We start from the raw sequence: 12346 nt of genomic DNA, 5'->3' as shown, positions 1-12346 counted from the left end.
ATTCCTGAATTTGAAGGTTCCATTTCAGCTCTCTTGTGATTGAGGTTTTCCAGAGCAGTATCTTCCAATGAATATGACATACTAGTTTTTTGGACTATCTATCTTTTCATTGGATTTATGTTGTGTATGTTAGGATGGAATCACATGCCCCATTTTCTTACTCACAGACCTTGTTGATTATTGTCATTTTCTAATGTCTCAGTATCATGCTGGGTTTGGATTAAGCTGTATTATACAGAGTCATGCAGATTTCCAAATCAGTTTCAATCATGATTTATGAGCCAGGAAAAGAGCACTGGTCCAAGTATTGTGCATTGAGGTACTCCTGAAGCTACTTCAGACCAACCAGATTTGGAACCATTTATCACCACACATTGGTGGCCTAGTGGTTAGAGCATCTGCCTCGAATGGATGAGTTTGTGGGTACTAACAGCTGTCTCACTCGGCACTAAGCATTAAGAGGTTAGTGTTAGGACTGGTTGGCCTGGTGTCAGGATAATGTGACTCGGTCGGACATCATGCTTACATGTCTGCAGCATGATGCCACTGTGCTAGATATCACTGTAAACTGCCGTTAAGAATCCAAATCACACATAAACACCACCACACATTGTTCTCTAAAACAAAAAGAGTCTGTCCAGCATGGAATTTTGCTTTTAGTTCCATGATGAAATAGTTTACTCTTTTGTCAGTTCATGGGAGGCAGTGTCAAATGTTTTTTATACTTGGTGACTCGACAAACCTGCCATCCCTTACAATTTTGGTGCATTTCTTAAGAAAATGACCCTTAAAATACAGACTTGTGGAATAAAGCAAATACTATGGAAAAATGATTGTTGCTGAAAAATCTGAATAGTTTGTGCATCTGTGTTTGATTTGGATCAGGTTTCATATTAGAATTAGCAGAAACAGTCAGGGAACCAGATCAACTTTACAGCAATACCTCAGATGCTTGAAACTGCACATATTTTGTCATGCAAAGCATCTGCATGATCAAACCGTTGATTATAGAATTTGTATTAAGAAAAATGGCATCCAGCGAGCAGTGTATGTTGAAGATGAAAGGGACAATAAGCCTCTTAATATATTGCTAATAATCAACACAGAAGAATAAAAGGAATATTTAGATTCTTGTAAATAAATGCAGGAAGGGACACAGTTGCATTTATTGGACATCACATGCCAATGTGAATATGTCTCGAGGCGGGAGATACGTTTGACAATGTCATGTGAATTGGAGAAAAAAAATCTGAAGAGTTGAGAGATAGCAAAAAGCCATTGAGTTGCATAGGGTTTGGAACTGAAGTTTGTGCGACTGTACTAGTAGTAAATAATGTCTACATATACTTTTCAGTTAAGTGTTTACCGTCACTGCCTGTTTTGAATAACGAACTTGTAAATATGTTTTCCAGCTTTACAAATGCAGTTTATGATATTTTATTACACCTTACTGAAAAACTGGTCAAACTTACAACTGCCTATTTACTGTATATGTTGGGACACTAAAAATTTATTTTAAAAGTAATTTTTTTTGTGCACTGTATGTTCTGGGACATATCATTATTTTCAAATCATAAGTTGTGGGACACCTTTTAAATCATTAGAAAATTACATGTCAGAAAATGCACTAAAAACAAATTTTATTAAAGAAAACTTTAAAAAAGAAAACGCTGCAAGTGTAGTTTGTTTACACTTTCTTCCTATATGCAAATTTGCTAAGAACAAGAGCTCAGGTAAGAATGAATCACTTGTGTATATGAGAATGAGTTCAGCTTTTTCTGTTCTAATTTATGCTTCAACAAAGTTTTAAAAAATAAATGCCAAGGTTTATTTGCATTTCGTGATCGTTACACGACTTATTTTGGCAAAATAACTATTGATGAGCACAGTATAAACTATTCACTGTTATTATGTTAAAAATATATTCAGTTAGAGAAAGAAAGAGAGAGAAATGCCGGTAGATATTGACGGTACAGAGTGATTGATAAACACACTAATTCCTAAACCTAACATCTTTTATTTACAAACTTGAATGCCACTAATATATTTAATTTAAATCCTTCAATCTATCCACATTCTCAATTGCCCACTCAACCTCCTCAGGCTCAAATCCATCGAATTCATCCTCTTCACTGTTGCTGCCTTCACATTCAGTATCTCTTACGATATTGTCCTCACATCCATTCAAGTTCTTGTTAATACCACAGACATTAAATGATTTTCGGATCAGATCTGGCTTGTCCCAAAGCGATTTGACTGCTTTCACAATCCAGTCCACAACTGTATGTTTATCTGCACTCTTAATACAAAACTGTTTATAATTTGTCCAGGTTTTCCTCATGTCGGACTTGACTGGTCTATTTACACTGATGTCAGGTGGCTGTAGCTTGGAGGTGCGTCCACCCAGAATGATTGTAGGCACTGTGTTACCCCTTCTCAAAGCCTGTTTTACAACATCTGTATTATGTGCCTGGAATGAATCCATTACTAAAAGAGATTGTTCCTTTTCTGTATACTTGAGATACATCCTTTTAATCCACTGCAGCATCACCTTCTCATCAACCCAACCCTTCTCCAGCACACATACAATCCATCTTTTTGGTGCCTGAATATCTTTTAGCTTCCTCACACGACGAACAATTATCATTGGTGGCGACACATCTTTTGCTGCAGAAACTTCAAGTACTACGGTTAGATGCTTTTTATTCACACCAGTCATGCAAATTCTCACTCTTTTAACACCTTTAACTTTAAAATTGCCTGGGAGTTTTCCCCCACAACGTGACGCCCGAAACAATTACTTAATTGAGTCATAACTGAACGGATTGTGAGTTTAATTTATCGATTTCTAACCAGAATATTAGGAGGTTGCAATATGGATCATTTGGGTGCTCACCATAAATGTATTTGTTCAGACAATCCAAACGCCCAGTGGATTAGATTCATCTAGTAGACTTTTTGTTTCACAGATAGCTCAATATCCATATTTTTTAATTTTTTATTATGGTAGGTTTGAAAACCAGTCTAGCATCACAATAGGCCAACATGGTGGTGTTAAAGCATAGCCCCTTAGCAGTTGGGCTAGCAAACTTAAACATTGTTAAATCGAGTTATACCTGCATGAAATTGGTATGAAAATTATTTATTTTCTCAGAAATTGCGAGAGTATTAAAATCATTCCGTCTTTAACCTGATGAAAGACGATGAAACTAATGCATTGATGAAATTTGAGCTGGTACTAGCAATTTCGATAGCATGTCGCACAAGCACACAGAATCTCACAACCGTCATTTTCAAATATTGTAGTTGTAAAAATATTAAATGAAAGCCTTATACTGGTTGTAATAAAAATACAAAAACGAAAGAGCACAAAATTCTCTTTTCCGAGACCAACTTCGGAGTTTTGTTGTATCACGTGATTACCACGTTGACATGTGCTCTTTCACAAAGCAGATAACCAGACTACTCTGCTTGACAAATCAGACTGGCCAAGTTTCTTGTAGTTGTTCTCGAAATAAATATGTTGAGAATTATTATTTCTGGTTTTTACAAAAGGTATCAGACTTTCATTTAATATAATTGAAATTTTGCACAACAACATTAAAAAGGAGTTTGTTGTTGATATCACGTGACTATTGGACTTCCAATGTCATTGTTTGAGATATGTGAAGTAATGTGACTATTAACGCAAATGGCGAGTACCGGGTCAGGTTTCATCTATGCTGAGTTTCGTCTAGTCTGTCACTGGGTTAAAGACATTACGATTATAATACTTGCAATTTTTGAGAAAATAAGTAATGTTCCTATTGATTTCATGTAGGTATAAACGCTTGTAATGCCCTCGCCAGATATCATCATTTTAGTAGGCATCATCTCTCTCCTGACTGGGATCTCAAATTTTGTGTCTTTTTGCAGCTGGTTCATTTTCTTTTACATCACTCTCCTCCTCTCTAGCATGCTTATTTGGTCTACCTATGGGCCTCTTAGGTGAAGCTTTCGGCAACGCATTTTCTTTCCATGCACGAGGCAACTACATGAGTATTACACTACAAACTTCTCCATAATAGCGGAGATCTATAATGTGGTTTATTTTATTTTTATTACCCTTATATATGCTATGTATGCAATAACAATGACTGCGAGGATTAACTTTTTGTATAAATGTGTGATAAGTTATCGTTTCAAAGTGTTCCATTGTTTCTATTTATTTTCAAAGTCCCAGTGAAAATCGGTAGAAAGAAATCAAATTTGGCTTCCCCATGTCAGCCAACTTTGTATACATATGTATAGTTTTAAAAAATCTCCACGCTAAAAGGAATCCTAACTCTGCTTCTTGGGGTTGGCTTGCTTTGTAATAAATTTTCCTTTGGATCTGATATCCTACCAGTAGGTTCAAACAATGAGTTTATGGGGGTTACAAGGTGTGTTTATTTAACACCAGGGCATTCATTTATATGCCATCTGTAGTTATAATTGACACAAACGGATTTTGAGTTTTTCATTGTAAATAGAATACACAGCATTAACTTGCTTTAATAATACTTTTTAAAACCCATGGAATCAAAATCATTGTTCTTTGTACTCACAGTGAATGTATTGCTAATAATGATTTTAGATTGCAAGATATTGTCATATTGTTACCCTGGATATAATACACTCTTGGTTATTTTGTACCTTACACTGTGTCACGCATGAATGGCAGGTGCTTTCGAGCAATGGAGTTGATAATTCTCACTCTCACTCTCTCTCTCTCTCTCTCTTATTCGTATGTGATTTTGCAGGATCCAGTTTTCATTCACATAACATTCAAACATTTGAAGACAACCAAACCTGATTCGTTTCTCAAAATTCACGTCAGTGCGCTACTTATACGGAGTTTGTGGATGTATTTTTCCTTTAATAAAATGTCGACCAAAAGAATGAATAAATGGTAACAGTGCAAGGTTATTTTCTTTCATTTTATTATCAATAAGCATTTTTTAAATTGTTTTTATTATAACATGCCAAATGGCCAGTTGCGATGTGGGGGGGGGGCACAAATTGAACACAATTTATTTCATTTCCTAAGTCTTGGAACACATGATGTAGGTTAAAAGAATTCACCATAAGTTCTGGGACACAAAAAAATAATTATTTTTCGTGTCCCAACATATGCGGTAAATACAGTAAATGTTATATCCAATCATCATCAACACAACACATTTGTGTTTCTTAGCTGTGTAATCTGGGAATGGCATGTTGTTTATTAGTGCTTCAAGACATTATACTCAAGCACTTTGCAAAGAACACTGGCAAGAGAAATTGAGCAGTAATTACTGGCCATCACCTGTTCACCTTTGTTGAATAGTAGGCATATATTTGGTAGAGACCAACCCTTTGGGATGTTGCAAATTTCTAATGATTGTTGAAGAGATATGTAAGCATTGGTGCCAACTCTGAAGATAGTTCCTGAAATATTTCTGAATGTAAAAGCCTTTGATTGGTTTATGATGGTCCTAAATGCAAAATGATGCCAACCTAACATCCAGTATAGTAACCTTGGCAACCATTTTGAAAGTCTTGTTAATTGCTACTCTCCCCTTAAATAGAAAATCATATCAACTTGTGGTTCTCACTTAAAGTTTTCTTATGGTGTCTAGTTGGTCCTAAATTTATAAAATGGTGCAGATTGGACCTGAAAAATGTTGTTTAATCCTGTTGCTTCTAGATGGATGGTCATGTCAACCAAAGGTTTTCCCCAACAGGATTTATTTCATGTCTGGTTGGTCCTAATGAAAATTATGTCAACCTAACAGCCATTATGATGGCAGCCATCTTGAAAATCTGGTTATGCTATTTTCTGCTAAACAGAAATTCATATTGACATAGGGCTTTCACTTGAACAAATGTTACGATATCCATTTGGCTCTAAATGAAATTAGTGCCATTCTTGCATCCAGTATGGTTACTACAATGACCAGCATGAAAATCTTGTTATTATATCTACTCCTGAATGAATAGTCATATTCATGAGTGGCTTTTTACAAAAAGATTTATAATCTTCTCCTGTTGGTTCTAATCTGATATCTGTTTTCAAAATTTTGCTATTACTCAAGAATATCAGACATGATTTCAGCATTCTGCAGTTAAAAATAAGACACAGTCATATCTGGGACTTCTGGAAAATCTTATTGGGCAGTAGAGAATCTGTCCTTTTGAGGGACTCTTATTTTTTGTTTAAATACAATTACTTGTTGTTTTGCAGTCCAGACTCCTCCAAATATTTCCATAATAGTAACCATGCTGATTCTGTTTTAGATAAATGCTTATTATTATACTTTACTTGTTCAAATACAAGTTATTCTGTTGCAATATAGGTCTTAATTTTTAAACATCACTTTGTAGTGCATCCTTAAAAATGGACTCTTCAGTCTCCTACATTGAACACAGTTGTGCCATTGCAATTACCAGTTTCTGAGTTTTTTGTACTGAGGATGGATCATTTTCAGTGAAGTCACCAATTAAATTGATTATGATGTTTGTTGTCAGTTTTGTCCAATTTTAGTTCTGCACCATTCTTGATGTTAGGGACTGAAGGCTTTGTGAAAGTTCTAGTTTTTGGTAACAGATATATATATTTAATGATATTGATTGGTTAATAGAAACGGACAATTGATCATAACATTTTGTCTGATTCCCAACAGTTTTATGAGAAGTTTTCTGTGATATTTGAATTGTTGCTTAGAAGAATGGTTTTGCACCTAACAGTTTGGAAAAGACTGAAATGTAAATCATATGGAGCAAATGTTTTTGTTGTGCTTGTACATATAATAATCAGCTTAATATTTGGTTGACTTGCCAGAGGTGCGATTAAATTAAAATGAAGTTCAAATACACATCTTATAAAATATTCAAACATATGTGCATCCAGCTGATTTCAGAACAGATGCTTTTGAAATTTAAGAGTATTTGACATTTTTGAAAGAAAATTTCAGGGATTACTAAAAGTAAGAAGAAAGTAAAATACGGGGAAATTCATAAGTTGATGATCAGTTTGCTTCACATTGTTTTGATAAATGTTTCTTCCAATAAAATAATAATAACATCGAACAGTATAATAAGTGATACCCTATAACCATGATAGGATCATGTATTCCTCTCACTTTATGCAACAAGAAAAGTGTAAATGCAAAGTAAACCTTTCTACTTCATTGCTTTTCGTTAAGAAAGCGATGACATTTATGCTAGCTTGTAAATTCATGATAACAAGATTCCCTTTACATTTAGTCTCTTTATTCTTTTTTTGTTATGCATTGATGTGATTCTTGTTGTACATTTGTATTATATGATAGCGGAATGACTTTGAATTTATAGCCCAGTTGTCATGAATTACATAATGCCAACTTTACAATGACTTGATTACATTGTTTGTGCCATAAACACAACTTTTTCAGCCAACTTCCCAACCTTTATTTAAACAATGACAAAAATGTTTTCCTGACTTTGGACAAAGAATTCTTTGAAGGTGCAAATTTTCAAAATCTTGTGAATAAAATTCCATCTATATCATTCATGAGTACAGCTTCACCAACTACAGTTTTCTAGAATTTACCCAGTGTATTATATTGCCTCGTGTTGTTTAGCATTAATATAGGATTTGGTTAAACTATTATGAGCAACACAAATACCTTGTACCAGAGTAGAATGAATGCCATTTTAATAGCAGCAATAACTTACCCATCACTGTTGTGCAGCTTTTACTTTTTTGTGTCAAAATCTTGTCCAATTGACGTAAATACATCCTCCAACATAATGCAGAATTGTCAGTAAGATACGGTTCACCCATGCACCTCACATGACCTTGCGCTGAACAATAATCCTTTTCAAGGATGCCATCATAGTGGTTTTGATTTCATAATGTGTTAAGAGAAAAATTGCTAGTTAAAGTAAAAATCACATTTGGTTCTACCTTTATCACAGTACCATACAACGTTACATTCATCCATCTCATCTACTGTTTTATGCCTTTTGAGTTACTATCTTCTGTCACACACTTTATGGGTTAGGGTAGCCCCCTCTTATTCTCAAAATATAATTCTTTAACAGGTAAGTCTTGTGTGTTAAGTTATAATACAGCATTGTAATACAGCATTGTATTTTAATACAATTAGTGATGTGTCACATTGTTGTTGTGTGTGTCTACATGCTTTTAGAAAACATTAAAGGATAACAAATGAACATCTTTCTTATTAAAAAAGAATAGAGTGAGAAGAAATTTTTATCAAGTAAATCATTGTTTACATTGTGCAAATATTCTGGGGTGTACATAGCATGTAGTACATAAAAACAGGTGAGTTTCACATGTGAAAATAATGTGGTTGTTATTATTGTTCTCTTTCAGCTAGCTTTTTTTTCTTCAGAGAACATATTTTAGGAAAGTCTGTGAGAAAGTGTGGTTACAAGAAAGGGCCTCTGGGATATTCACCCAAATTGCCTCTTATTTTCAAACTGCATACATAAGAAACATTGTATTTTTTATAGAGAGTGAAGGAAATGTTAATCCCCATCATTGTCTGAATTTTCAGGTTTTTCTCATACAGATCCCCAAGAAGAAACCCACCATAAGAATAGTTCTTCAGTTCAGAAGAATATTTCTGTCACTGGTAACAGTCTTTTTGGAAACAGATATTGCCCATCCTGTAGGAGGGAATGAATGTTCAAGGAGTAGATTGCCTTCTCCCAAACACCCCTCACATCCAGAGTAGTACGATGCAGCAAGGAAGGCAGTGCATCCCTCATCTCAGGGTAATGTGTTGCACCCTTCATAGTGAGGGGCTGCAGTGCAGTCACCACTTCATGGATAGTGTGTCACACCCTCCCAAAGGTCAGCCAAAGCAGTCCTCATGGAATGGACCCCTCACCTCTCCATCTTACACAACAACCCACACATTCTCCACCTTCACACCTGGCCTATCTTGGGTGATCTATTTGCCACAACAAGTTTTCAGCTGGGTTGCCAGTTGCATTATTCAGGGCAAAAGAGTTTTGACATCCAAGGTCTATGATGCTAGGTAGATAATCTTCGATGATTGGTACAGTAGGAAACACTTTGATCCTAGCTGTCTCTCTGTAAGTTTGCTAATTTTCTACTAAAGCTGTTTAGTATCAACTATCAAGAGCTGTAGAGCTAACACTTCCAACACAGTTAAATTCTCTCAGGGCTCAGCAGTTTGTTAGGATTGGCACCTTACTGGCCTCATTAAGTATTTTGAGTTTCAGAGACCTGTCTCCTTCTCTCTTATGTTTTATGGTTCTTAAAGCCTCAATGTGGCCATTTTTCATAAATTTTAACCATTCCTCCAATTTAACATTTGAAAGAAGGGAAATGATTTGTTAAAAAAAAATCAGACATTAACTGCTTTTTGAAATAATCAAGATGTTAGGTATAAATGATATTCAGATATTCAGTTTAAAGTTAAGAGGTGTTGCCTCTTAATTCAGTCGCCAACCTTGCTCATAATTCTGTTTTGTTTTCGGGATTGCTTTATACATAGTCACATGCATCTGACAAATTCTGCTAGTGACTAATCTATTAACAACATTCACACATGGCAGACAAATGGTTTCAAGTTGAAAAGAAGAGAGGCATGCCAGTTTTTTTCAGCGGATCTAAGAAGTTCAAAATTAAATAAATTTGTTCACATAAACAGTATGTTTGACCTTTTCATTAATATTTTTTTACAAATTATTTGGGAACAAAATAAGAATAATATCACATAAGGATCACTTACTGTATTCAACAGTGCGTGGTGTTGGCTCCATTTTACAACAGTGATATTATGAAATCTTTTGTTTCAGCTTTCGGCTGAAATCGGTTGACACATATCACTAAACTGCATCAGTTAATTCATATGCATGTGAAAAATGGCAGTGTTTCTCAGTTTGAGAGAGAAATTACATGGCTCATAATGTGATGACTCATCTATACTATCTAGTTTGAAAGGCACCCAATGATGTTTAGGACCAATGTATTTCAAGATTCGGTATTATTCAGGTGATTTGGCATATACAACTTTTTGTATGCAATGGTGGCATTTGGGGCTTTAACCAAAATCACCTGTGAACCTTCGAGTCAGACTTTCTTTGAGGACCTTGCACTCAAGACTGTTTTTACATGTTTTGATGTCTGCAAGAAGACACTGGCAGATTCATGAATTGTCAGTTGGCACTGGCAGTCTCTGATTTAATCGCAATTATGATTATGTTTCTCTCCTTTGTCAGCCAGGAATTTTAGCCAAAAATCAGTTACCCTCTGAAGCTCCATTGCCTCTAGAGATTCCTAGTTTGTTGGTGATGATCAAGATAGGCTTTTATATCAAGTTAGGGCATGGCATTTCTATCTAAAGGAACAGTAGGAAATGATTTTTCCTTCCTCTTAAGGTCTTCGTTGATATTTCAGCTTCCACTATCTCACAGTGGATTATCAACACAAAGAGCTTATCAGTCCCTTACTGATAGAGACCTCTCTTTTAAGAAGCTAAGAGCCCAAGAGGTTTTTGCTATCATTGCCTATCTGTCCGACTTGGATCATTTTTCCTTCGAGGACCTTTTGAATTCAGCATTTGACTGATCCCATACATCTTTTTTCCCTTCTACTACTGCTTGTTAGCACAGTAAGTGCAAGCATGGTCCAGAGGGATGCCAACAATTTATAAAGTGGATCTCTCTTTCAAATGGTGAGTATGCTTTGTTTTTCTGTTTTTTATCAGTTTAACACATCAACCTGTTTACCTAACTGAGGGGGCCCCGAGTGGCCGAGTGGTCTAAAGCGCTCACCATTCCGGATCACTGCCATCTCACCTCTGTCTGCATATGTTCGAGTCCAAGGCTCGGCTAGCGTGGGTACGTGGGAAAGCCTGCCAGTAGCTTCTCGTGGGTCGGTGGTTCTTTACTGGGTTTTCCAGGGTTCTTCCTCCACCAGTTATACTGGCCGCCATATATGGCCTATCTTATGCTGAAAAATGGCGTTAAACCCTAGAACAACAACAACCTAACTGACAAATTCTGCTGCACAATAGCTATAGGTAAGTTTTTGCTGCTATTAAAATGTATTATATTGGCAAGGAAAAACTAATTTATGTTATGCAATACTTACCCATTTCTACTAACAAATGCCATCATCCTACCCCACTCTGACATCTTGGTATAATGACATTTATGAAAAAGATGAACGTTTTGTGCATGGTCATGCAAGGTGCATCAACAATTCCTTATTCTGTCACAGGACTTAATCACAACAATAAAGTAATTGTGACATGTACGTATTGCATGATTAAAATTAGTTTTACCAAAAGACTACATATTGCTTTTATCTTGTATGAATCAAATAGCTCTCAGTCTCAACCTAAACAAGACCTTCAAAAACATTGAGAAGGAATTAACCAATGTTTAGCAGTCTTGAGAAAGTTAGAATTTTGCTGGGCAAGTGGAATTTATTGGAGATATGTTCTGTGATGTAACAAATAGAAAGGAAAACATTTTTGCATTATTTTCATGAAAATCTCTAGGTAAGTGGAGAATTCTCAGATCTTTTGCATCCAAGTTTAAAAAATCCTATTAGTTACATGTGAAATATGCAACTATTTCAGATCTTGTTCCCACTGCTTGTAAAACTTTTGGAGAACTTAAATGAGGTGGAAGCCACAGGCTTGGAGGAAACCAGGATGAGAGCTGCTACATTACTTTGTAAGGTGAGTAACTATTCTCTAGACTGATATTGCATTTGTCGGTGAGTCATTTAGTATCTTTAAATGGCTAAGAATTGTCTTCAGTTCAACATTGTATTATTATCTTCATTTAAATATTGTATTATTGTCTTCATTTAAATATTGTATTATTGTCTTGATTTAAATATTGTATTATTGTCTTAATTTAAATATTGTATTATTGTCTTCATTTAAATATTGCATTATTGTCTTGATTTAAATATTGTATTATTGTCTTCATTTAAATATTGTATTATTGTCTTCATTTAAATATTGTATTATTGTCTTCATTTAAATATTGTATTATTGTCTTCATTTAAATATTGTATTATTGTCTTCATTTAAATATTGCATTATTGTCTTGATTTAAATATTGTATTATTGTCTTCATTTAAATATTGTATTATTGTCTTCATTTAAATATTGTATTATTGTCTTCATTTAAATATTGTATTATTGTCTTCATTTAAATATTGTATTATTGTCTTCATTTAAATATTGTATTATTGTCTTCATTTAAATATTGTATTATTGTCTTCATTTAAATATTGCATTATTGTCTTCATTTAAATATCTTCATTTAAATATTGTATTATTGTCTT

The 12346-nt window shown here is 34.7% G+C and overlaps 1 protein-coding gene across 7 annotated transcripts in view; it reads left to right on the top strand.

Annotated features, from left to right (window-relative positions):
* LOC149803373 (Golgi-specific brefeldin A-resistance guanine nucleotide exchange factor 1-like) overlaps positions 1-12346 on the top strand; it is a 167294-nt gene that overhangs the window by 114867 nt on the left and 40081 nt on the right. For all 7 annotated transcript variants that reach the window (XR_016420209.1, XM_089953086.1, XM_089953085.1 and 4 more), the window contains one exon: positions 11628-11729. Coding sequence is in view for 6 of the 7 variants with exons in the window: in XM_089953086.1 (XP_089809212.1) it covers positions 11628-11729 (102 nt within the window). In the remaining variant the exon portion in view is untranslated. The remainder of the gene's footprint in view (positions 1-11627; positions 11730-12346) is intronic.

Source organism: Sinohyriopsis cumingii, chromosome 3 (genome assembly GCF_028554795.1).
Source record: "Sinohyriopsis cumingii isolate HCF-2022 chromosome 3, ASM2855479v2, whole genome shotgun sequence".
NCBI classification, from domain to species: Eukaryota; Metazoa; Mollusca; class Bivalvia; order Unionida; family Unionidae; genus Sinohyriopsis; species Sinohyriopsis cumingii.
This window is presented reverse-complemented; position numbering and strand designations above follow the sequence as displayed.